Genomic DNA, 24,022 nt, shown 5'->3' with positions numbered 1-24,022 from the left:
TCGTTTGCTTATAACGATGCTTCAACACTCTTATTCAGCCTTCTCGATTGATAAGCAGAAAGAGCCAGAGTATCAGGTTTTGAAAGGTCACCCACCAGAGCTTCGAGAACATATATCAAGGAGATCTTGCGACAGGCCTGGATCAAGTCTGGTAGAATCGAGCCATCAAACAAACCACCATCTCTTTCCGATCGCCAAAAACTTTCACATCGCAAGTTACGAAAATAGATCGCAAACATGTTCGATATCATTCGGGAAGCCCCGCTAGGTATGATCGTCAACAGACTCACTGGCGATCGAGTATTCCGACATCCAGAAGACGCACCAGGTTTCGAATGGATCCCGAGATCCCTCAAATTCGTGGAGAAACGCATACCTACCCAGTCGGTCGTCGATGAGAGTCTGGCGGTGACGCCGGCTTCGACGAAGAGCGAGACGATCGTTGATCAGACCGATGTACTGGATCAGCTGGATCCCCTCACGGTGGTAGACTGGTACGATGATAACGACCCGGACGATCCATAGTATGTGGACCGCAGTAATCTGGTATGCCAGCGTTAAATGACTGATTCGAGCCGCCTCGTCCTTATCTCGTAGCAACTGGTCGATGCTCAAGAAATGCTTCGTAGCAGGTCAGATCATGTTGATGACATTCGCAGTTTACGGAGGAAGCTCGTAAGTCCCCATAAGACTATCCCCTGCGTCGAATCACTTCGTTCACGAGCTAAATGTACGGCTGGTTTGGACAGGATCTACACCTCTTCGATCCCAGGGATCATGGAGAGGTTCAACGTGGGCGTCGTCACGGGAACAGCCGGTCTATCCCTCTACGTCCTCGGCTACTCTTTCGGTCCGATGCTCTTGGCACCCTTACAGGAGCTACCGAAATACGGGAGGAACCCTATCTACATGGCTTCGCTGTTCATCTATATCGGCTTTGTCATCGCTTCGGCCGTGGCGAGCAATATAGAGACGATTCTCGTAGCGAGGTTCTTTGCTGGATTCTTTGGGTCGCCAGTCTTGGCCACTGGAGGTGAGTCGGCAGACTGGATGACTTGTGTTTATTAAGAGGGGATTCGAGGCTGATTAGCGTTTCCATCGATATTTTCATCGTGATACAGCGGCCAGCATCGCCGATGTTTTCGGTAACAAACCCTTGATCGTCCCAGCCGCCGTTGGTCTCTACGCGATTGGAGCCGTCCTGGGACCCACCCTGACCCCCTTCATCGGGGGGTACGCGGCCATGCGTTTCGGCTGGACCGCACCCAACTGGATCTTGGCCGGCGTCTCTGGATTCGCGTTTATCGTCCTCTTCGTCTTCTTCCCAGAGACGCACCGACCGAACGTCTTGTACCGACGATCGAGGCGACTGAGAAGAGTTACCGGGAACCCGAAGTTGGTACCGAGACAGGCGGGGTCGGGCAAAAAGTTGAGCGTCAAGGAGACGCTTTGGCTGCCCATCGGGATCTCGCTCGAGCCTGCTCCGTTATTGTTGGGTATCTACCTTGGTGAGTCCAGCAGCGTAGGAGAAACTTGTCAAGGTCATCCGAAGCTGATCAAACGTTACCTCTGTACTCAATGGTAGGTTTCGTCTACGCGCTCTTCTACGTGAGTTGAGCCTTTTCTTCTTGCATCAGCGCTTACGCGGTCGGTTTCTGACTTGGCTTGATGTCCAACAGTTGTTCTTCGAGAGCTTCCCTCTCGTCTTCGGTAACATCTACGGGTTCAACCTCGGCGAACAAGGTCTTGCCTTCTTGGGTACGTCGAGCATCGAGCTCATTCTGCCGATCCCGGTGCTGAAGATGCTTCTCGTCATCTATAGGCTACCTGGTAACCGCTTTCTTCACCTATACTAGTTATGTCCTCTACTTGCGATACCGTATTCGACCTTTGTCCGACTCGGGACACATGACCCCAGAGGATAGGCTTGAGATTGGCTTGATCGCTTCCACCTTGATCCCGGTGTCTACCTTGATCTATGGTACGCTTTGGCTGTCAGTATAGGTTTTGCTTCGAACTTGAAAGCTGATATGCTTTGACCCGTGCTACAGGCTGGACCGCACGAGAATCCGTTCACTGGATCGTGCCCGTCATAGGAGCCAGCCTATACTTGCCCGGAGTCTACCTCATCTTCCAGTCGATTTTGATCTACGTCGGGACCTCTTACGCCACCTTCGCGGCGAGTGCTATGGCTGGAAACACCTTGCTCCGATCCGTTATCGCATCTGTGTTCCCGTGAGTATTCAACTTTAGGTTCGACAATGATGTAAAACGAGACTGATGTCCTCTCCGCCTTACGTCAGCTTGTTCGGTCATGCCTTTTATGAGAATTTGGGTTTAGGACCAGGATCGACTCTATTGGCAGGCATCTCGATCATCTTGATCGTGCCTCTCTGGGTAAGTAGCAGATTCCCTGCATATCACCGACGGCATCTCACTTACTGAATTCGCCTGCTCTACAGTTGATCAAGAGGCATGGAGCGACATTGCGAGCGAAGTCCAAGTACAGCGATTACGACCCTAACACCGTTGTCACGGCGCACTAGATGAAGAATAGAAGAAGACAACGCTCGGTACCAAGCGCTTGTGAAGAACTTGAGGATCGAAACCTACTGTATCACATAGCTAGATGTCTACTTTTTCTATAATAATATACATGTATGATATCGTTCAATACACCGTTCGGCAATATCAAGCAAGGCCTACGCGCAGGCAATAGGCAGAAATAAGGACGATGGAATCAGCGGACAACAAGGATGGTGATGTCAGAGAGAAATGCGACCTACTCTGAACAATACGAGACCCGCACCCGCAAAGAGTCGAGGAAGATGCTTTGGCGGGATAGGATCGGCTCCCGCCCATACGCCAGTCCTATGAAATCCTAAAAGTGTGACGGAGGTCTCAAGGGCCATACGAAGCCACGGTGCTCATCCATTGGGTGGTCAGGCTTTCCGCCTCCCATTCATCCTTGTTCAAGGCTCGATTGCTAGCAAGAATCGCATCGTAGCCCTTTCGTAGCACCTCGAACGGCAGAGTATGGAACAACAGAATCTGAGTTCCCAAGAACGGATACGAGGGCCAGGTGATTAGGCTTGGCATCACGATTCAAGACAACCCATTATCCAAGGATCCTTGTCGCTTTTTTGAACACGTCTTGAACACCTGACCGTTATCGATCGATATTAAGGAAGAAGTCGTTGTTGCTGTTCAGGTGAGTCACAATAGTCTCCTACACCGCCAATATTCCAACCCCTTCCCTCCGCCTGTACCCAACGCCGGTCCCTGAACTCTTAAACAGTCTCCGGGTATCAAGCAAAGTGTCGCTTCTCTTTAGATCACGGCCATACGAGACTAAACGCGCAGCTTTCGGCCTGCACAGCTATCAATCGGTCATGTCATGCATCTGGCTTGTCGGTATTTGGGAGATAATATACTCGGCGATCGACGGGTGCCAGCGGCGAAAAGGGTTCAGGGACAGACAATATGAGCTGAGAGCCAACAAAGAACAAAGAGTGAGCAGGAGGAAGAATGGAACGATCTACTCGGCGCGCTCGAATCGTTCTCATCGTCGCAAAACCGATCAAATGCGAGAACGTGTCCCTGGAATGATATGGATATCTTGATGATCGGTTGATATTTCAGGGTGAATTAATGTGATTATGATTTGCTGCTACAACTGTGGGGGGTATGCTGTTGTGATTGGCGTGATCTTGTTGAGCGAGAGCTCTTGATGTTCTGGTATATACAATATGCGTTGGGTTGTTGATTTTTGGGTAGCCACTGGTCGTCATTCTTATCTAACCGTCTGGCGGAGCAAAGCGCTCGGGCATCCGCCGCCGCACCCTTCTCCTCACTCGCCACTCAGCCCAGCCCTAGAGATTCACATAGGCAATGTTAGATCTGCTCTCAGTCCGGCCCTCAGATTCTGCCTCGACTTACGTATATGCCAGCGTCTACTAATCCCACACTGAGCACGAACCACAGCGATACCATGGTCATCACTGGATTAGGCTTGTGGGTGATCATGTCGTAGAGCAGCCGAATCAACGAGAACGTAAAAACGATGAGGTAGGCCAGGGGGAAGTATAGCATGAGCAAGGATGCTTGGCGGTTAAAGTACGATGCCGCCGATTGCCGTGGATCGAGGTCCTCCTCATCATCCTTTCTGGCCCGTTGTTGTTCCAGTTCATCCAATGGCGGCTGGTTCTGTGCGAAGAACTCGTGCAACGTCTGGCGGTTCGGGTCTTTGTCGTCGTTGTCGAATGAGGCGTCATCGTCTTCGCTGCTTTCCGCACTCTTTCCTGTCGAGGCACTCGCCAAAGGCACGAGTACGTTTTTCCGTTCGTCCTGCATGATCGCCTCGTGATCGATCGAGACCCGCCTGCTATTGCCGTTATAAGGCAGGTTGTAGGAGGAGGCGGTTGTGGACGAGTTCAACCCATTGATGGGCAGACCGGTCATGAGCAGTCCACTTTGGGGAGTCGGGGTTGACCCGAGGAGAATCGAGGGTTGCGCCGAACCTCGTCGAGAATGCACGACTTGGTCTTCCGGTATATAATCCAGATTTCCATCCGTCTCGACCATATTATAGTCTCCCTCCGACTCGCCGATCGACCTGTTCCTCCCATTTGCGTTTTCACGCTTCGAATCCACCGAACTCCTGGTCGACCGGTCCACCAAGGTGGTATCCGTGTTTTTTCTGACCCGATCCATCGAATTCGAATTCGAGTGTCCCATATCATCGTCCCTAGGCATGTCCCATCCGAAAGGTTCCAGGGGCTGACACAGGAGCCCACCAACATTGTTGATGTGCAATTTCTCCCAGGGCGGTATATCGTCTTTCAGGTCCTTCATCGGCCAGGCTGAATCACCCCCTGTAGCGAGCTTAACTTTGGTCTTGACGGTCCGAAGGATGCCCTCGCTGAGTTGGCCCGAGTCCGAGGCAGACCCTTGAGTGGAATTGACTGTGATCGTATCAGGTCGTCGGAGGAATCGAAACAGTTGGCTATAGAGCACGATGACGACGACAAAGACGGATGCCCTGCGAATCCGAGTTGTTGGGAGTCAGAAGAGGTGTCTGTGAAGCCCGACTTAGAGCGCGATCCGTTTGACTCACCTAGGGACGAATTGCACTAGAGCCCTGTCGTTCTTGTAACCGCCTGTACCGTAGTAACACAACGACCCCGCATTAGAGGGTGCGAATCCGATATATCTCCACCAGACTGTCATGTTGTAGCCACCCAATCGTATCGCGCATCAGCTTGTAGCTCAGGTAGTCCGTATACCGGCAAGATGTTCGAAGAATGACTGGAACTCACGGCCAGAGTGCAAGATCGACACCGTCCAGATCGTGATGGGGATAAAGATCCAGTACCGATCGATCCTGTGCGTAAAAGAGCTCATCGGATGTTTCTGCACGGCAAGAGTATGACAATCTCGTTAGTATTCGTTGCTGTTGTTGATCGAGTGAAGATGTAGGCGTTACGTACGAGGAGGGCGAATGTAGCAATGGCGAGTACCATGGTCCACAGGTGTTGAGTGAAGAGGACAGAGGTGAGGATGAACCCTGCGGCGTTCTGTAATAGCAACGAGGACTGCTGTCAGAATCTCATCTTCATGTAAAGGGAAGATATCTTGTCACTCACACAAGCTCCTGTACCCAGCTTCATCGGGTGTCCAGCTAAGAAAGCTATATTCGGTACAGCCCCTATGACACTGTGAATCAGAACCCCCATTCGTCAGCTCAGATCGACTTGTATATCCAACAAGTCTGCCGAGCTCGTATGCTACACCTACTCACCCCAAGGACAGATCGGAAATGACCATGCCGAATAACAACCTCACCCTGAGCTTGGTCAATCCTTGTTTCGACAACGGTCTCAACAGGTAGAGCGAGGCGAGTATGGTCAGGCATTCGATAACCATGGCCCCGATGGACGAGGTCATGGCCAGCTTGTCCGAGAACGTCGCCGAGTTGGACGGGAGTGGCGTTGTTGACATGATTTTCACAGATTGTAGTGCCGAGACGATCACGAATTGCAGGAAGAGTGGGGTCGTCGACCGTTTGACAAAAGAGGCGGAAAGCAATCGCGGATTTGTGAGATATGACGTTCCACCCCTGGATCCTCGATCCTTTCCCTCGTTTGTTGTGTTGTACCAGTCACAATGTGGTGACAGAAGATTTGGTCTAGCTAACTCGGGCCATCTTGTACGGATGACCAGCTATTGTATATTTATAAGGTTCGAGGGCTCGACAGGTTCTAAGGAGTCGAGTCGAGTCGAGATGTCGATGAGGATTTGGCTGTCGCCGCCAGGCCAGAAGTCGAAAGAGTTGTTGTCTTTTTGTTTGTCTGATCGAGAATCTATCGATCTATGGTCAAGGCTCTAATCGCCGATCTACGGCAGCCGTGATGGTGTATGTGTGGGTGTTTGTGGCGGTGCCTTGATCTCCCGTTTGATGTCGTTTGATCAAACGATCAATCAATGATCAAAGATCAAGAGCTGATCAATTATCGTCAAAACACGAGTCGTTCGTCGCCTTGTCTCCCGGAGGATTGCGGGTCGGGTGGAGATGGTGGCTGGATCAGAATCTCCTGGATATGGGTCGCAGAACAGGTTACCGATGAGAGATGTCTATTCCGACTCTACGCCGTGCGTAGTTACAGTTCAGAACGCTAGGTACAAACAAAGAGTACAGGAAGAGAGAGATCGCCGCCCTTTCGCGCAGAGCCAGAGCCAGAGATCCCCTTTCCTCACTCGCGTATGCCCAGAACTTTCGTCCCTTTTTGTCCCTGGAAAACCCTCTCTCTCTCGTCTCACGCCTCCCCCGGCTCTTCCCGATCGCCCTCGTTCGTTCTTCTTTCCAAGCCGGTGTTTCGAAATCCCCAGGCCTCCGCAGAAGGGCAAGAACAGAAGCTTTCCCGGAAAGGCGTCGCCCCCGGTCCGGTAATGTATGGTGGTCTGGTGTGGTGACGACGACGAGCATGGGAAACGACCCGGCTTGTTGTCGGCCGCGGTACGCTCGTCGTCATGGGACATGCGAGCGATCTTACGGAACCGGGTCGGTGATCGACGGGCTCAAGCCATCTTCGTACAGCAACAGGGCGACGGTTGCATTTACCTTTCAGACCTTCCATCACAAAATAAAGCCACCAGGACGTACAAAAGAAAAGAAGAGAAGAACGCTCCTCCAGGCCTCCAGTGTATACGGCGAATGCAAATGCGAGGCAAGGTCGTATCAACAGATCGATAACCCTCGGTCTGCTTGTGAGGTCGACGAGGGGATGAAACCCGGCGATTGCCTCGAACCCCGAGCTCTTAGGATTAGAAGATGGCAGGCAATACGAGATGACGATATCGATGCTATACGTATACCACTTTCTCCACGTCATACCAACCCCTTCAGCCGCAACTCATCAGCCGACCAGCTGACAGTCTGGCGGGCCATATTCGAGCTGATCGCCAGCGAGAAGGTCTCGTTGTACACACAATCGATGATCAAATGATTTCCACGTCGCTTACCACGTTTCAGAACAACGCACGCAATTGAAGTTCAGCCTGCATGTCACCGCTCGCTTGGCCTCGCGTGGTTGTAATTCATTGTTCGATTGTGTAGTCATTGTGCGATAGCAGCCAAACCCTTCCGACATGCGATCGTGATATCGTAATGGACATCGATCACCCGCCATTTGACGCAGGGAGCATATTTCGGCTCGTCAAGAAAAACCAGGATGATCCCGCAGGTTGATCCCGCAACTCGACTCTCCACAATGCTACAGCCATGTTCAGTCTCGAAAACCTCATCGCATCTCGAGGTTCTCCTGGACAAGCGTTCCATCTTGGAGAGTGTTCCTTACAGGTATGTTTCATCGTTGTTATAATGTCCCATCATTATTGTTACCACACACCGAGCATTGATCTAACAAGTCTGGTCAGTGCCCCACTGTCGTTGCTATCATGGTCAGGCAGCAAGGATCGCCTAGGAACAACCAGCAGAAGTATAGCCCGCTGACAGACTTAGCTCTGATCCATGGTACCGGCTGCACCGAGCTCATCAGTTCGCCGGCATCAGCCAATTCGCCCCGCTTCGATTGAGGGTCAATAAGAGTTTCGCTTTCGAGCAGATGGTGATGAAGTAGGTCTGATCGATGGCCTAGAAGCAGTACCGCCTCGAGACGCTGGCAGTCTTCGTCGTTGTCTTGTGGATTTACGGATGAGAGCGGTCTTGCCTCATTTGGAGCAAACTTCCGTGCTAAGAAGTCATGGCCAGCACAATGGGTCCTGACAGTGTCTCTTCAGACTCGACGAGAACAGGCGTGCCGAGTGACCTGCCGACCTCAAATCAGAAGTCGACAGTTCAACCCTAGCACCCGAGATTCAGCGCAACCCACAAGCCGTCAGCTCCGAACCTTCGATGGTCCCCAAAGTAACGGTCATTCATGTTTATCGATTCATTATGATGCTCCTTCTTTCTTCGTGTATACGGATTCAGCATTTAGGATACAGTTTGTGGTTGAGATTGCTATGCACGGATTATGAGGGTCAAGAAGGGAAATGCCGAGAACTAGGATGCCTGATTATGAGCTGAAGAGGTTTATATTTGTCCATCCCAGTCCTGACCCGTCGTCCACGCCTTCCTTCCCGGAATGATAGATAGGGGTCGTTTAGGCAAGGGAATAAAGGTCGACGTTGTTGCCCTTTTAGATGACCATGGCAGCGCCAACAGCGATGGCGGAGAGCAACAAAGCAGCCCTGCTCAATTCGATCCCTCCAACGGCGGCGTTAAGGGGGACGAGCGAACTGGCGGCAGCACCGGCTCCACTGGTTGCAGAGCTGGCGGCACCTCCGATGGCAGAGGTAGCAGTTCCGGCAGCTCCACCGACACCGCTGGTCGCTGAGCTGGCGGCGGCACCGGCACCGCTGGTAGCAGAACTAGCAGCTCCAGAGACTGTTTTGTTGAGAACGAGGCAAGAGCAAGACGGTCAGTTCACATCTAGTCGAGGATTGCGGACGAGGGCATCTCCGCGCTTACTGGTAGAGACGACACCGTCCGAGTTGGTAGTAAGGCTCTGACCAGCAGCACCGGCCCCGGCCCCGCTCATCATGGAAGAAGCGGCGGTCCCCATAGCACCAGTTCCGGTCATGGTCCCAGTCATTTGTCCAGTAGATCCTCCGACGATCCCACCCGAAGCTCCTCCAGCGCCAGTCATGGTTCCTGTCATGGTCCCGGTCATCTGTCCAGTGCTTCCTCCGATGATGCCACCCGCAGCTCCCGTTCCAGACCCGACGGCGGACGAGGCGCTCGACATAACCGAACTGACCTCTGAGGCGATCGAGGATGCAATCGACGAGATGGGTGAGACCGCCGAGCCGGTAGCAGTCGCCGCGGTGGTCTGACCAGCACCAACACCTACTCCACCAGCCCCGGCTCCCGTGGACGTGGCACCGGCCGGGAGGGTGGTCGGAGCGCTGACGAGCGAAGTGGCAGTCTCGGTGTCGAACAAGAGGTTGAAGTTGAAGAACTGCCAAGAAGAAGGATGGATATCCATTTCAGCGCGTCAGCTCAAGGACACGAACTGGACTGTTGTTGACGATGTGGGAAAGGCGGGATTAATTACCTGTTCGGGCTGATTGGCACCTCCGCACGTGGACGTAACAGCGTTGTTGTCATTGACAATCAGACACTGGTTTCCACCGGTGATGGCGCTGCAAGACGGGAAGGATCGCCATGGACGACATCGGTCAGCATCATGGTCGACTCCGGAATCAAGTTTGAGCGGGGAAATCTCCTCACATGTGGTCATCGTCGGTCAGGTACCAGGTCTGGGTGGGAGATCCGTTGCAGACGGCCAGTCTGTCGAGGGCAAGACGTCGAGAAGTCAGTATCCTAGGCCTGGCGTGTCACTCTAGAGATGGAGAGTCGCACAAGGACTCACCTCGCTTGCTGGTCAGGCGTGTCCGAGGCAACGTCGAGGCACAACAAGGTGCCCAAGAGCTGGACGGCATCGTTGTTCCCGAGCTGGATAGACCATTGTTGATTGGTCTGAGTGGCCGAAAGGGCGTTGTTCGGGTTACAGCCACTGAGGATAACGTTGGACCCTACACGAGGGGTCCCGTCAACCTGAAGACAGTTACCGTTCTGTTGAATGGACTGGATAGCGATAGCATTGATACCCTGAGCGGCGAGAGCAGCGACGGTGGTGAGAAGGGTGATCGAGGAGACCATCTTGATGTTGATGATTGGCTGTTTATGATGTGGGCGGTGCGAATTATCTGGTGGGGTGGATCGATGTCAAGTCGGATGACAAGGGAGGATTCGGTGCGGCCGTCGTTATATATATGAACGGTGCTGGCTGATGTCGACCTCTCCCTCTCGGCCTCTCGTACTCTTGCCGCTTCGAGGAAAGGGAGACAACGACGACGACGACGACCCGAGACCGAGACCGAGACTCGGAAGGCGACAAACTCGTTTGTGATGTCACCCCCCCAACCCCCCAAAACCCCGGACCCCTCGATCCGAATTGATTCCATCTCGTGCTCTCGCTTGCTGACGAGCTGGCCTGGTGCTGCTGCTGCTGCCGCTTGCCTCGTGCGCTGTGGATGATCACGAATGATGATGAATTTAGCGAGGGCTCGGGCATGGGAGATCGTCGTTCTTTTCATGACGCAACCGACCGACCTATGACGACGCCACGGACCCTGAATCCAACGGAGGCAATGCGCGGTGATCATATCATCATCGCAGCTTGCGAATGGTCAGACCCCGTACGCAGAGTGCCGTGGAAATGTGCGTTGCATACCTGATCTTGGATTCCGTAGCTGCCCTAGCAACGACAGGCCGACGAGCTCCACAGTACTGGCGGACGTCGGGCGAAATCCTCGATCGTGGTCGATCAATCCAAATGGTGCCTCGCGCCTTGCCTGTTGCGCTCGTGGGATCGGGCTTCGGTTTCGGTTGGGGTTTCGGTCGGAGAATTTTCCGATATCGTCCATGTTTACCCTACCGAGCGACCGAGCGATTGTATGAGAATGGCTGCTATCATGCCGAGTTTGATGTGTACCAGTTTCAAGGAATCTGAAATCTACTGAATGAGCTATGAGCTTTGTGACAGTGACCATCTCGCGATCAAGCGGTCGTGATGAGTCGAGCTCGGAGCTTACTCTAGCTCAGCCTTCCATTTGCAGATTTGTTTCGCAGAGCAGCCTGATCATTCACGACTCGTTCGTTCTATCCCAAATGTTTACACAGCTTGCGGCCGAAAGTCACAATGTACAGAAGAATACGTATGCTTGCACCGTAAAAGACCCATAATCATACATCCACCACCCATATGGTATAGTCCGACTCGCATCTTTCCTCAACCCCTTGTCTCTCGAGCTCTCAGGACAACCTGCTAGCCAAACTTTGTCCTCCCTGTCGCCCCGCAGGTCGTCCAGACCTGTCCCCTCCCAACCTATTGGCCAAAGAACCCCTCCCTTTCCCTTTGGGCGCTTGTTGGTCATATGGGCGCTGTCTCTGCGACCGGGCCGAATGACGAGCGCTCGCCCTGGCTTCTTCTTGTTCTTGTTCCTCTTCGAGGGTGATGACCGTCGCATAAGGGTCGGTCTGCAGAATAGTGTCCGAATACATTTTGCTAGCGATCGCGATGCATGGAAAGGGTTGTCAGATCTGGTTGCTAAATCTACCTGTTCGACCAGCAACTCACCCGATCCCACCCGAACTCAGCAAATCCTCTTGCGGACCCATCTGTACTTCTCTCCCCGTCGCACCCCTCATGGCGTGGTTCAAGAGGTTGCCCCTGTTCTCCCGCTTCCTATCCGTAGACCTCGACTCGTCTGCAGCTCCTGCCCTCGCCCCTGTCCCTGCACCGCCGCTGGAGCTGACACCGATCCTGCCCGACAGAGGCCCCGCGGCAAAACCCATCCTTTCAGACAGCTTCAGCCCCTGTTGCTGCTGTAGAGACTCGAACCGGGGTACCGTAGGCGAAGGCGACTCGACAACGACCTCTCGCCGAGGTTCGAGGATATAGACGGCCAACTTGTTCCCATCGGCCATGACCCCGTTGAACGTGTCTACCATCTTCTGGCCCTCGGTCCGAGTGGGGAAGACGAGTTCGGCCGAGATGGTATCCCTGCTCATAGGTTGAGCGGAAGAGGGGGGAGGCGACGTGGTCAACGTAGCGGAGAGGATAGTAAAGTGTGCGGAAAAGGCGTGCTGTGGCCGAGACGAGGTAGGGTCAGCGATCAAGAGAGAAGGACCTGGTTTCGATCATCACGATGAAGCTCACCTTGACGTCCGATTCAGAAGTTCCCGAGACGAGCCCATCGATCCGGACGGTAACGGTAAGATCGACCGGTCTCGTCCTGATGCTCATCGCCGACGTCGACGTCGCAGCGGCACCCGTCCCGTAACTACGGTCTCGTCCGCTCGGCTCGTCCATCCTCATCACCACGTCCTCCGAAGTGACACCCGTACTGGATCCAAGGAGTTCCCTAGGACCTCTCGAAGAACCCCCGCGTTGCCCAGAACTCGACTGACGATGAGGGACGACCGGTCGAACAGGCCCGCCGAGGGTACGTGAAGGCGTCCTCGTCGGCCCGGGTCCGCCTAGGAGCTCTACAGGCCTCTTGCCTGCTCCTGAACTGCTCCCAAATCGGTTGTTCTGAGCCGGTTTCGCGGGCTGTCGGACGATCTGATCCGAGACCATTCCTCCCGAAGAACCCGGACGTCGAGGGTCTGCTAAGAGGTCCCTCTTTCCCCCTGACGCCGAGCCTGACGTCGAGTCGATTCGGTCGACCAGCGAGTTGCGGAAGAGATCGTGAGTCCAAGCCCCATCTGCTCCTTTGGTTGAAACTGGCTTTGTGACCGGTCGCTGTGAGACAAGACGAGTAGAAGAAGAAGGCATGAGCCGACCCTGCCCCGATTTCATTCACGTGTTCACTTGTTACCAGCTAGACTCACCTCGTACGGCTTGACACTCTCTACTTTTCTCGACCTCTCCGGCCTGACTCCGGATGCTGCATTTTTCTTTGCGTTGGCGTTTCCATAGAGGATCGCTTTCTGCGTCGGGGCGTTGGTCACGATCGTCACGTACATTCTCAGCTCGACGGTTTTAATGTATGGGTTGGACGCGTAGTGACTCACGATTTGGTCGTCGTTGACGTTCTTGACCATGGTGGAGCAGACTACGAGTTTCTTTTGCACGAGCTTGTTCTCTTGACGAAATGCGAGATAGATATCTTCACGATTTGAACGGTCTTGAGAAATAACGAGAACTGTAGTCCTGTAGCCTGTAGCCTGTAGGATCGTAGAGTTTCGAGGATCACGAATCCTAAGGTCGGTCGCGTTTCTCACTGCTGAAGGCGGAATCGAATTTGAATCCGAAGAGCGTGTGAATATACTTCCGGGTGAAGCGTTACGTTACGGGGGTGATTCAACTGTGCGACATTCCTTTGGAAACAGGGAGATCGTCCGGGACAAAAGAGATGAAAGAGACATGCTAGCTATGCTAGATTATGACGAACCTCATTGGTATGTAGCTCCTCGGCATATCTCATCTTCCCTTCCGTCTTGTTTGTTGGCCCTTTGCTTTAACATTGACCTTGTTACGCTTCGCACAAGCCTTGCATCAACCTGAAACACCCGCCCGGGTGCGTTCGCCATGCCCACCCGGATCACCTCGCACCGCGGTAAACTCGACCTCTTCGTCACCGTCGACGGTCAAGAACTCCCCATCTACGACCTGCAATACGTCGGAGGCGAACCGTCCGCATGGATAGCCTGTGATACGGGGAAGACTTACCACGTCCACCTGGCCTGCAAGGGTTACCCCTCGTCCAAGGAGTTCAGGAAGATGACTAGTAGCTTGAACGCCGAGTTGAGGTTGGACGGGGTGTTGGTCGAGGAGATGTCTTCAGTAGGCCCTAATTATCCGCTATGGAATTGGCGGGAACAAGAGGATATGAAGGACATCGTCTGGAAGGGCACGTATACGAGGCCCGGGTATAAGAAACCGTTCATCTTTCAGGCTCCGGTAAGCTCGTATCGTCAGAGTTCATCTTCCCCAGCTCGACTCATCTTGACTTCGGTCATACCCTGGCCACAGCAATTCCAAGAAAAGACCTCCAACCCCATCGACCGGGAAAAATACCAAGGCTTGGGTTCCATCCAGGTTCAAGTGCGTCGAATTCAAGTCATCCCATCGAGGCGGTCGGACCGCCAGTGGAGTAACAAGTTGGCGGAACGCGATTCTTTCTCCCGGGTCAAGCTTCGAACGGAGGTCCCGGAGGACGCCAAGAAGGGGGTCTTGAGCAGTCTGACCGAGTGAGTGGAATCACAATCATTATTCATTTTCGCCTGCCGCAATGTGCTGGCATCATGCGCACATTCTCTCATCATATCTTTTCTTACTCTATCGCATGTAGACTAGGTCAACCCGAACCGACGATACCGACGGTCATGTACGACGTCGTCGGCGAGAACCCGTACGACAAGCAATCCCCGATGACGACGTTGACCCTGCGGTACGCGACGAGGGAGGTCTTGTTAGCTAGGGGGATCATTCCCAAGGCTCTTTCCGGGAGAGGTAAGTGTAGCATCTGAGCAAGATCCATGAAATCGAGAACAGTGGATACTCATACCAGGTTGAATGCACTCGATTCTTCTTAAACAGGTCAAGGCCAGGAGGACGATCTCAAGCGGGAATTGGAATACGATGCAAAGACCGAGTCGGCCAAATCGGAGACAGGCTATTCTGACGCCGAAGATATGCCCGTCGCTATTCCTCATCCCAGCGGAAAATCTAGATGCAACCGTAACGACGATGGAGGCAGTACCTCGGCACGTCAACGCAAGCGACAACGGCAGAGTTACGGCAGGGACGTTGGTGGCTATGACGAAGAAGATGAGGATGACAAGGAAGGAGTGAGGAGGATGATCAAGCGATTAAAGGAGGCTTATGAGCGGGATGGCGGAAGGATCGACTTGACTGCAGATGATGAGGATACTTGATTCGGGTGATGAAGTTCGAGCCTGTATTGCTGTTGGTTCCGAGTTCGAGCATAATACGCGACTGTATGACATTTTTCTGAATATTGTACAGGTATCCGTAATCGAAGTGGTATGTTGTGGAATGAAACGGTATTTGCGTAGGGGCTGGTCGACGTTGGCAGGTCTGTGACAAATGCGAAAGCAGTGGATAGGAAGCCATTGATACCTTTGTGCAACGCTCTATCTATGCAGATACCGGTGCGAGGTCGTTTAGACCGGGAAGTGTCAGCGGGACATGACTGGAATGTACCTCTATCTTCTTCGACCTACCCGTCGCTTTCAGGTCGTGGTTGACAGGTCAACAGCAGGACGATTCTGCTCGGAACGAGGTGGTGGCGACATGGTGTGCAAAGCGGCGCACCCTCCTTCTCGCAGGCGCGCTTCGGATGCTTTTTCTCCTTTTCTTCCGCCGCGACGTTGGGGAGCTGGGAGGGGGGTTTCCATTGATTATCGTCTCCTCGTTGTTATCAACACCTACTCTACCACTGCTAGCCACTACTATACACATCTAAACGGGATCTCAGGATCGTCAAACCTCCAGACGGTTGCATCATATTTGATTTGCTGACCGGACCCCGAACACTGAAATTCTAGACACCACGGAAAGGCTCGCGAGCAAGAACAAACCAGGAGCGTGGAGCATATTCGACAGTCCCACCTTCTTTTGCCTGCATTCACGGTCCGAGACTGGCCTTATTGAGGATCAAAATTGTACCCAGGGTTTCTTTTTTGGACACACAACACCGACGAGATTTGAAGTGCAAACAAAACCCAACAGCGGCCGCCAGAAGACGAAAAAAGGAAGGGTCATACAGCCGGAGGTATAAAGTCAACCTAAGCTCAAAGAATGGTAGAAGACAAGTATATCGGCTTGGGACTCGCTATCGGAGGTACGGTCTGTATCGGGTGAGTTTTTAGTCTCTCTATTTCCTGCTTCCTGCTATGTGGCTGACCGTAACATGTTTGATCTCGTTCTCCTGTTTGACCGCTCTTCACCGTTGGGACCTATCTCTATGCTGGACTTGACTTGACTCTACTCGAACAATCATCATGGTGGACGCAGGTCGAGCTTCATCATCACCAAAAAGGTACCTCACCTCACCTCAGTCCTTATGAATCCGGCGCATCGGAAGCTTACAGGATCATAATCGTCACACTTTGTTCTTTGCGAACGATCCAGGGATTGAACGATGCGGCCAAAAGAGGGTTTCAAGGTCAGAAGAATGCTTGTGAGTCCTGGAGATCTGGTCATCAAGATCAAATCGAATCGAGTTCTCTGCATGAGCTCGGCTGTACCGATGAATGTCGGACTTGCACCCACGATGATGCTGATGTCAACCGAATTGCGACAGCGGACGATCTGGCTTATTTGAAGAACCCGATCTGGTGGACGGGGATGATAACAAGTGAGTCCCGTCAAGCCAGCCGCCATTGAAAAGCCAGGTGGAGGCGGTAGGGGGGAGGGAGTCGCTTGATTTCGAGCTGATTTCTGGTTGTGTGTCGCTCTGTTTCGGATTGTAGTGATCGTTGGGGAAGGTGAGAATGCGGGTAGATCTCGAACAGCTTAAGCGTTTGGACTGATGAACAACAATCCCGTGCGGTTCGTAGTGGCGAACTTTGCGGCATACACGTTCGCACCGGCCATCCTGGTCACCCCTCTTGGAGCCTTGTCCGTCATCATCGGGTGAGTCGACTCCTCATCCGCTCGACTCCATTCAGATACTGATAGCTGAAAGTTTGGCAACACAGGGCTATATTGGCGTCGTTCTTGTTGGATGAGAAATTAGGAAAATTGGGCATCTGTGGATGTGCATCTTGTTTGGTAAGTCGAATGACGTCTGGCAGAGAGGCAAACCAGGCAACTTGACTGATAAACATCCCGCTCATGGTTCGCGGTCGCCAGATCGGATCGGTGGTCATCATCCTTCACGCTCCGGCCGATCCCGAGGTCAATTCGGTTGATGAGATCTTGGACTATGCCACACAGCCGGGTGAGCCGCAATTAGAATACATGTCGAGGGGTCCAGGACGAAGCTGACAATGCTTGGATGCGATAGGCTTCCTCTTCTACCTCGCTTGCGTAGCCATCTTCTCGACGTACATGGTCTACCGGGTCGTGCCCAAGTACGGTCCCAAGGACCCCATGGTTTACCTTTCGATCTGTTCGCTTGTCGGGAGTGTCTCGGTTATGGCCATCAAGGTGGGTTGATGCGGTTGTCAAACGCAGAAAACAATAGGAACTTATATAGTTGTTGGACCCGGTACAGGCCTTTGGAATCGCATTGAAGTTGACGATCGCGGGGAACAACCAGTTGACACACGCTTCGACCTACTTGTTCGGGTTGACCGTATTGGGTTGCATTTTGGTGCAAATGGTAGGCGCCGCTGGGCATCTGGAAAGCCGGCAGCGACAGTCGCTGACTGAACAGCTCGAAATTCACAGAACTACTTCAACAAGGCCTTGGACACGTTCTCAACCAACGTGTGAGTCTGCGTGCTCGATGCGGACTTCAGCCAGATGTTTTGTGTTGACGTCGCCGTTCTCTTCATGCACAGCGTCAATCCGATTTACTACGTCTTCTTCACGACTTCGACCATCATTGCCAGCGCGATCCTCTTCCAAGGGTTCAACACGACCGATGCTGGCAAGACCGTATCCCTAATCTGCGGATTTCTGATCATCTTTATGGGAGTGTACCTTTTGAACTTGTCGAGGGAACCGGAGCAGCCTAAAGGTCATTCTGCTCTGGAAACCGGTATGATGAGTGAGTTCGAGGTACAGCGACCAGACCGGGGCTACTAGCTGATTGAGCGGGTTTCCGCAATACCAGACCCACGAATTTCCATGTCCGGCCGTTTGTCGACGGACGTCAATTCGCCCCTCTGGTCGGGAGGCGGCGGTGTCACCAGCTACTCGGCCGACGGAAGTCCTCTTGCGGCCGGTCATGGTCGTCGGTCGTCCTTGTACCGACAACAGAACAATACGCTCTACTCGTCCTTTGGAGAGGAGAACATCGGGTTGACGGATCTCGCCGAAGCCGATGATGAGAGCGACGAGGAGCGACTGAAGGGCGAGGTCAAGAAGGATGGCCGGCATCGTACCGATATGGACGACGGACATAGGTGATTGTAGGGCAATTTCGGTTCGAGTGTGGTAGAGGTAGCGAAGTCTTAGGGGTCAGGGGTGAGGATGGCTGCTTCAGGCCGACAATAGAGAGGAGCAGGATCTCCTCGGCTGCCCACTCTTTCAACCTAATGTCTATGCATCTCACCATCATGCCAGTACCCCGCCAGCCTTCTCTTTTGTAACTTGTACCAGTCGTGTCATGCTTGGAATTGTGGATATGATCATGTGTCACACACTGAGCACTGAGCCTGATGACCCATTTATACAACCTCTTCCTGCTGCTTCGCCTCGACAGGCAACGCCGGATACCTCTCGGCCGGCACATCCCCATACACGTTCAACCAACTCTCCCACCTCCCATCCCACGTCACAGGCTGACCCTTCTTGACGACCTCGTACCCTTGTTCCTCGTTCATCCACCTGACCTCGCGTTTCAACCGTTCCTGCCTCAATTCGGATTCGGTCGTAGGGGGTCGAGCTTGTTCGTCGGCGGTGGGCTCTCGAGTCCCGCTGGCGAGCTCTCGGGCGGTAGCGAGGCGGGTCTTGAGTTCCGAGTAGTAGGATTCCCGGTTCTTCTGGATCCGAGAGTGGGTCTCGTTGAAAGCCTTTTTATAGTAACTCTCGGCATCTAGGTCAAAGTCGAGATCGCTTGGTCCGCTCAGCGACGAGTTCGACGTAAAAGTCGACGAGGTCGACTCGGTAGCCATGTCCTGCAACATCTTTTCCTGGCCCATCCCGCTCTCTACCCCACTGCCGACCTCGGAAACCCGCCCGCCGATAAACTCGCGTTTCTCCCCGAAGATCAACTTCAAGCCGGCTTCTCCTCCGATCTTGTACTTGTACCTCTCCGTAAAGAGGTCCCATATCATATAGGGGACTTGTTTGAACCCGAGATGGTTGATCCAGGGTACGAGGAGCATGGTCGGTTGTTCCGGAAGGGGAGAGGGGGGAAGGTGAGCGTGCGAGGGAAGGAGGGTAAGGGGATCGACTGGCGGTGTCGATGGGACCGACGTCGGAGTCGGGGTAGGGGTGGGCACCATGGGTCGGTTCATGAACGACATGGCTGACAAGTTGACTGGGTTGTTGACAACTGGTGCGGCCTCGCCAGTGTTGCTCATCCTATTCCTCGCCCTTTCCTCCGCTTCCACCTTCTTAGCCTCGATCTCCTCCTTGGTCTCGAAAACCCCATCACCCTCCAAGACGCGCTCGACGACCTTTTCTCTGTCCTCCCTGACGATCCCGTTCATATACCCGTCCTTCAACCCTTGCATGTATTCTTTCAACGTATGCCGGCCGATGATGATCGCTCCGCCCTGAATTCTACGTCGCTCACGATCTTCAGGAGAGAGTTGTCCGGGAGCTCCGGCCATAATGTCGAGGACAGGGGGTTCGAGGGGAGGAGAGAGGTTGTATTTCTCCGAGAGATGGCGCCGACGGGAAGTGAGGATGTGGTCAGAGATGTGACGGGTCAATGCGCCGTATTGAGGGCAAGAGACCATGTCATAGTCGATTGCAGCGGCGACGAGGACGGGCTACGAATTTGGTTGGAGCAGGATGTCGAGTCGGGTCAGTGCGTTACTCTCTAGCGATCTAGCTCAACATGAGTCCCCGAGGCAGACTCACCTTGATGTACCGCTTGAAGTATTGCAACCCTCTCTCCCACTCATCATCCTCGGGCCACTTGGCAGCGTAAACCGTAACCTTTCTGCCATACCCCAGAGGTCCACCTTCGATCTCCTCTTTCGACAAGTACCTGACCCTATCCGCATACTCCTTCTTCAGCCTCGCGCATTCCTTGCGGTCGTAGTAGTACGCGTAAGAGACCGTCCCGACGATGGTGAGGAAGATGGACCAGTTTCTGGAAGGGAGCTTGGGTTTCCAACGGAGCAAAGAGGGGGGAACGCCGGTATGTTCGAGGGCTTTGAGGGCGGCTGGGGCAGGACCAGGAGCGGGTTTTACGGGTTTCGTAGTGACCGGAGGAGCGGGTGCCGGTGGGGCCTCGACCGGTGGTAGAGGCGATGACGGTGTGGGTTTACCAACGTCTGACATGATGGCCTCCGGCTGTCGATGATGATACTGTCGGCGAAGTTGACCTTTGTAGATATTCGTTGTAAACCCGAAAAAAGAAGCAGGCCTGTCCAAGGTTGTTTCTGACCTCTCTTTGGAATTATTTGAGATCGCGGAAGCAAATCTTCCCTAGATCGCACTTCATCAACAAGGAGAGAGCAGCATCACATTCATCATCATCATCACTTGCATTACTTGTTCAACGGAAGGAGTTCGATACGACTGATGGCAGCACAGACATATTATATAGACATATATCGCCACTTCGAGATTGAAGCTACATTGAATCCGCATTGATGAACCTTGAAACGGACGAGATCGACTGAAGATCGAAGGAGATATGGCTCGAAGATTGCTGGCTGCTTCCTGGCGGCAATTCGCAAGAGCGAATACGAGCAACAGCTCGATCAACGTCAGATATGGGCAACTTGGACTCGTATCGACCGGGATACGTGCAGTACATGTGAATAACAGCCCGGCGTCTGAACGGGTGCATCATGGTCGAAGATGGTCGAGTACGGCAGCTGCACGGCTGGAGAACGAGGAACCCAACGAGCCCGATCAATTCGCTCCTACAACCATTTCCTCATCAAGCAGCCCCACGCCAACAATCGACTCTGAGCAGACTGAACCAGAGCTTGACACACATATAACCGACCTCAAGCGAAAGTACGACCTTCCAAACTTCTTGAGACCCTATCAGGTCGAGGTCATTCACGCTTGTATGAGCGCTTTGGAAGGGGGGGTGAACAGGATCGGGGTGAGCAGTCCGACAGGAAGTGGGAAGACGGTCATGTTGTAAGTCCAGAGCACCATGTCATTCGTATCCATTCCGATTTTCTGTCCCCCAATGTAAACTCGTTACTGAAATGCCTGTTTGCGTGTTTCCTGAAGCACCAACCTCATCCCGCTCCTCCGCGCCCTTCCCCTCCCCAGAGGCCATACATCCAACCAGATCCTCATCCTCGTGGGATCCATCGAACTCGCGAGACAGGCCATGACTACCATCTCCAAGACCTTTCCCGAATACAGGGTCGAGCTCGAGCAGGGGACCAGTAAAGGGACCGGGTTCGCTGACGTGTGAGTCAGGTTCCTGATACGGTGTGTGGTGTCGAGACCCAGGGCTAACGCTCGTGTATATTTCGTTTCTCTGTGATTTTACTTCGTTTTGTGAATGGGTTTGGTAGGACGGTTGCAACGTATCATTCCCTCAAAGGAGCCAGGTTGGAGAGGTACGATCCGTTACGGTTTTGTGCGGTCATCGTGGACGAGGCGCATCATGCTGCGGCGCCCTCGTAAGTCCCGTTTCCTTCTGTGTCGCTCAGTCGGAGTTTTTATGAGCTGGAGTAATGGGAAGTGAATTCGTACATGGCTGATTTCTGCTCTTGTCTGGGTGACGGGGATACAGCTATCTGAACTTGCTAGGGTATTTTAATCGCGCTGTAACTGCCAAGGAGAAGAACTCGAAAGAGACGTCCGACGACGAGCCAGAATCGACTACTTCCACCTCTACCCTCGAGACTCGATCCAATGCGCCCCGATCACAGGCCACCATCCTCGGCTTCACGGCTACCTTCTCCCGGCACGATCAGCTCGCCCTCTCCTCGGTCTTCGACGAGATCGTCTACCATCAAGACGTCTGGGATATGCTCCAAGCCGGCTGGTTGGCACCCGCCAGGTTTACTACGATCAAAGCCAAGATAAAGCTAGCAGAGTGTGCTGTAAGCGAACGGACGGGGGATTTCGTGGCGAAAGGGTTGAGCGGGAAGGTCAATACGGAAGAGGTCAACGAATTGGTCGTGAGGACGTGGTTGGACCGGGCTGGTGAGTAGTGCGCTGGATCGGTTACGCCACCCAGCAGCGAGCAGCGCGATAGCTGAAGACACGACGTAACTCTTGGGGGGCAACGAAGCTGGCAGGAAATCGACCTTGGTCTTCTGCGTCGACCTGACTCATGTGGAAGACCTTACCGAGGCGTTTCGGAGTCGAGGAATAGACGCGCGTTGGGTCTCGTCAAAGACGGCCGATCGGGATAGGAAAGCCCTGATCGAAGACTTTAAGAATCAGAAGTTCCCCGTGCTTATCAACTGTGAGTCGTATAGACCGTGGGAACGGGCACGATGAAAGACAAGACTTAACGAGGCGTGTACGATATAGGCGAGATCTTGACGGAAGGAACGGATATCCCGAATATCGACACGATCATTATCGCTCGACCTACAAAGTCGCGGAATTTGTTTAGCCAGATGGTGAATGTTAAAGTGCTCTATGGCTGTCAGCTCTCCATGATGTTGATAATCTGGTCTGCGGCAGATCGGTCGAGGTCTTCGGAATTCCCCCGGCAAGGAGGATTGTAGGATTATCGACCTGGTCGATAACGTTACCAATGTAGACGGACTCATCTCGGCGCCGACGTTGTTTGGGCTTGATCCGATCGAGGACGATGTAGAGGGTGAGTACCCATCGTTCGCTGAATTGCAATACAAGAGCGAATGTGTTGGTAGAACAAGATCTCATTCCGGAAACCATGCAGATCAAACGGTCGCACAGCTTCGAGAACGAGGAGAAGAGTATCAAGAGATGAAAGCGCTTGAAGAGGCAGAAGTCGCCAGGCAAGAAGCCCTCGCGGGTACTGTGACTTACGAGGACGATGATGATCCTTTCCGATTCCGAGAGCAATCTGAGCTCGACAAGACGAAGAGCTTTCAGAGCCGATATGCATGGGTAAGCAAGGCAACCAGGACGAGTCTAATGTGGAGCGATGGTTGACCGAGATTTTCTCGCTCTCTAGGTGAATTGCGGTGACAACAAGTATGTGATGGAAGCTTTGGGTGAGGCAAATAGAGACCCATCCGATACCTTTCGCTTGGTCGGCTAAGAATGTCCTGTTTTCGCAGGAAATGGCTACTTTTCGGTTGTGAAGGAGCACGGAAAGTATCTGGTACGACACGCTGCCCAGCTACCGAAGGAGTTGCGGGAGATGCGCAAGAGCAAGTCACCCTATGGAATGCTGCAGCTAGCTGGTTCTGCAACTCAGTTCAGGCAGGCAATGGCTATGGCTGATAAGCTGGTGGAGCGGACCGTTCCGAACACCATGGTCTCGCGGTGAGTGGGTTGATGGATTCGAAGACGTAAAGCAATGCTGACATGAATGTTTGCAATCATGCCATAGCTTGTACCGTTGGGCGTCTTGGAGAAGAAACCCCGCGACTCCGGGTCAACAGAAGTTCTTAAGGAGCATGCTGCAAGGAAAGATGCCCCCGGGATCTGAACATAGGTTTTTAGCGAAAGATGAGTCCGGTCTCGACGAGTTTGATACCATGCTGTGCGGGAGGGTAAGCGAGGATCTAGAGCAGGTACGATATGTCAGTGCTGATGCTCTGTTTCCGACCTTTGCATAGGCTGCTAGCATGATGTGAGTTTTTTTTTCAAACTAAAAAAGGTGATGAGATTGACACTGAATATCGATGTTATCGCCGTCAGTACGGCGCTGAAGCATGGCGCAAAGGTAAGCGGTTGACGGGGTTCCGTTTACAAGCTGCGCGTTGATGTCGACTTCGTGAGCCAGGGTCGAGCCGAGAAGCAAGCGAAACAGACGAGCGCGGCGGACAAGAAGAAGGATAGAGCGAAGCAGAAGGAATCGGCGCGACTTGCAGCGCAGACTGTCAAGGTTGGAAAACTGTAGCGATAATAAATCTCCGATACGCTTGTTCTAGATGCCGGAACTGTATATGACGATAGAGCAAACGATATACCCATCTTATGCCACATGAGCGAAG

At 53.2% G+C, this 24,022-nt stretch overlaps 8 protein-coding genes across 8 annotated transcripts; 4 read left to right on the top strand and 4 right to left on the bottom strand.

Moving 5' to 3' along the window:
* Nucleotides 1-42: 42 nt before the first annotated feature.
* Nucleotides 43-2,666, top strand: HD553DRAFT_309114 (major facilitator superfamily domain-containing protein). Its single transcript, XM_046179636.1, has 10 exons — nt 43-524; nt 598-675; nt 750-1,033; nt 1,122-1,508; nt 1,586-1,608; nt 1,680-1,758; nt 1,823-1,981; nt 2,052-2,235; nt 2,304-2,397; nt 2,463-2,666. The coding sequence occupies exons 1-10, from the start codon at nt 238-240 to the stop codon at nt 2,544-2,546; spliced, it is 1,659 nt and encodes a 552-aa protein (XP_046037886.1). The 5' UTR covers nt 43-237; the 3' UTR covers nt 2,547-2,666.
* Nucleotides 2,667-3,583: 917 nt separating this feature from the next.
* Nucleotides 3,584-6,241, bottom strand: HD553DRAFT_210460 (uncharacterized protein). Its single transcript, XM_046177159.1, has 7 exons — nt 5,801-6,241; nt 5,646-5,715; nt 5,490-5,576; nt 5,319-5,412; nt 5,117-5,222; nt 3,940-5,041; nt 3,584-3,872 (listed from the first exon to the last, which is right to left on the bottom strand). The coding sequence occupies exons 1-7, from the start codon at nt 5,998-6,000 to the stop codon at nt 3,798-3,800; spliced, it is 1,734 nt and encodes a 577-aa protein (XP_046037885.1). The 5' UTR covers nt 6,001-6,241; the 3' UTR covers nt 3,584-3,797.
* A 2,698-nt stretch (nt 6,242-8,939) lies between these two features.
* On the bottom strand, nt 8,940-10,490 carry HD553DRAFT_210455 (uncharacterized protein). The gene is made up of 4 exons (XM_046177158.1): nt 9,936-10,490; nt 9,794-9,853; nt 9,618-9,705; nt 8,940-9,521 (listed from the first exon to the last, which is right to left on the bottom strand). The coding sequence occupies exons 1-4, from the start codon at nt 10,223-10,225 to the stop codon at nt 8,982-8,984; spliced, it is 978 nt and encodes a 325-aa protein (XP_046037884.1). The 5' UTR covers nt 10,226-10,490; the 3' UTR covers nt 8,940-8,981.
* Nucleotides 10,491-11,201: 711 nt separating this feature from the next.
* HD553DRAFT_349240 (uncharacterized protein) lies at nt 11,202-13,291 on the bottom strand. Its single transcript, XM_046183448.1, has 5 exons — nt 13,145-13,291; nt 12,962-13,060; nt 12,288-12,872; nt 11,706-12,214; nt 11,202-11,633 (listed from the first exon to the last, which is right to left on the bottom strand). Exons 1-5 carry the CDS (start codon nt 13,172-13,174, stop codon nt 11,381-11,383), a joined length of 1,476 nt encoding a protein of 491 aa, XP_046037883.1. The 5' UTR covers nt 13,175-13,291; the 3' UTR covers nt 11,202-11,380.
* A 244-nt stretch (nt 13,292-13,535) lies between these two features.
* On the top strand, nt 13,536-15,152 carry HD553DRAFT_349239 (uncharacterized protein). Its single transcript, XM_046183447.1, has 4 exons — nt 13,536-14,033; nt 14,106-14,323; nt 14,425-14,585; nt 14,673-15,152. The coding sequence occupies exons 1-4, from the start codon at nt 13,662-13,664 to the stop codon at nt 15,008-15,010; spliced, it is 1,089 nt and encodes a 362-aa protein (XP_046037882.1). The 5' UTR covers nt 13,536-13,661; the 3' UTR covers nt 15,011-15,152.
* Nucleotides 15,153-15,896: 744 nt separating this feature from the next.
* On the top strand, nt 15,897-18,113 carry HD553DRAFT_255111 (magnesium transporter NIPA-domain-containing protein; the record flags this gene model as incomplete). The annotated part of the gene is made up of 13 exons (XM_046177347.1): nt 15,897-15,955; nt 16,113-16,137; nt 16,230-16,278; nt 16,402-16,455; nt 16,571-16,585; nt 16,658-16,733; nt 16,799-16,871; nt 16,953-17,040; nt 17,107-17,249; nt 17,317-17,424; nt 17,493-17,533; nt 17,606-17,814; nt 17,881-18,113. Coding segments are annotated over 13 exons (1,173 nt in total), but the record flags the coding sequence as incomplete, so codon positions are not given.
* Nucleotides 18,114-18,402: 289 nt separating this feature from the next.
* On the bottom strand, nt 18,403-20,277 carry HD553DRAFT_349237 (inner membrane protein import complex subunit Tim54-domain-containing protein). Its single transcript, XM_046183446.1, has 2 exons — nt 19,800-20,277; nt 18,403-19,708 (listed from the first exon to the last, which is right to left on the bottom strand). Exons 1-2 carry the CDS (start codon nt 20,223-20,225, stop codon nt 18,437-18,439), a joined length of 1,698 nt encoding a protein of 565 aa, XP_046037880.1. The 5' UTR covers nt 20,226-20,277; the 3' UTR covers nt 18,403-18,436.
* A 577-nt stretch (nt 20,278-20,854) lies between these two features.
* HD553DRAFT_309078 (P-loop containing nucleoside triphosphate hydrolase protein) lies at nt 20,855-24,018 on the top strand. The gene is made up of 14 exons (XM_046179635.1): nt 20,855-21,041; nt 21,138-21,323; nt 21,431-21,538; nt 21,652-22,067; nt 22,156-22,332; nt 22,401-22,492; nt 22,557-22,695; nt 22,777-22,967; nt 23,035-23,074; nt 23,141-23,348; nt 23,416-23,578; nt 23,645-23,658; nt 23,727-23,751; nt 23,812-24,018. Exons 1-14 carry the CDS (start codon nt 20,968-20,970, stop codon nt 23,926-23,928), a joined length of 1,950 nt encoding a protein of 649 aa, XP_046037879.1. The 5' UTR covers nt 20,855-20,967; the 3' UTR covers nt 23,929-24,018.
* Nucleotides 24,019-24,022: the final 4 nt, after the last annotated feature.

The sequence above is a fragment of the Filobasidium floriforme genome, assembly GCF_021052385.1.
Source record: "Filobasidium floriforme strain CBS 6241 chromosome Unknown HD553scaffold_7, whole genome shotgun sequence".
NCBI lineage: Eukaryota > Fungi > Basidiomycota > Tremellomycetes > Filobasidiales > Filobasidiaceae > Filobasidium > Filobasidium floriforme.
This window is presented reverse-complemented; position numbering and strand designations above follow the sequence as displayed.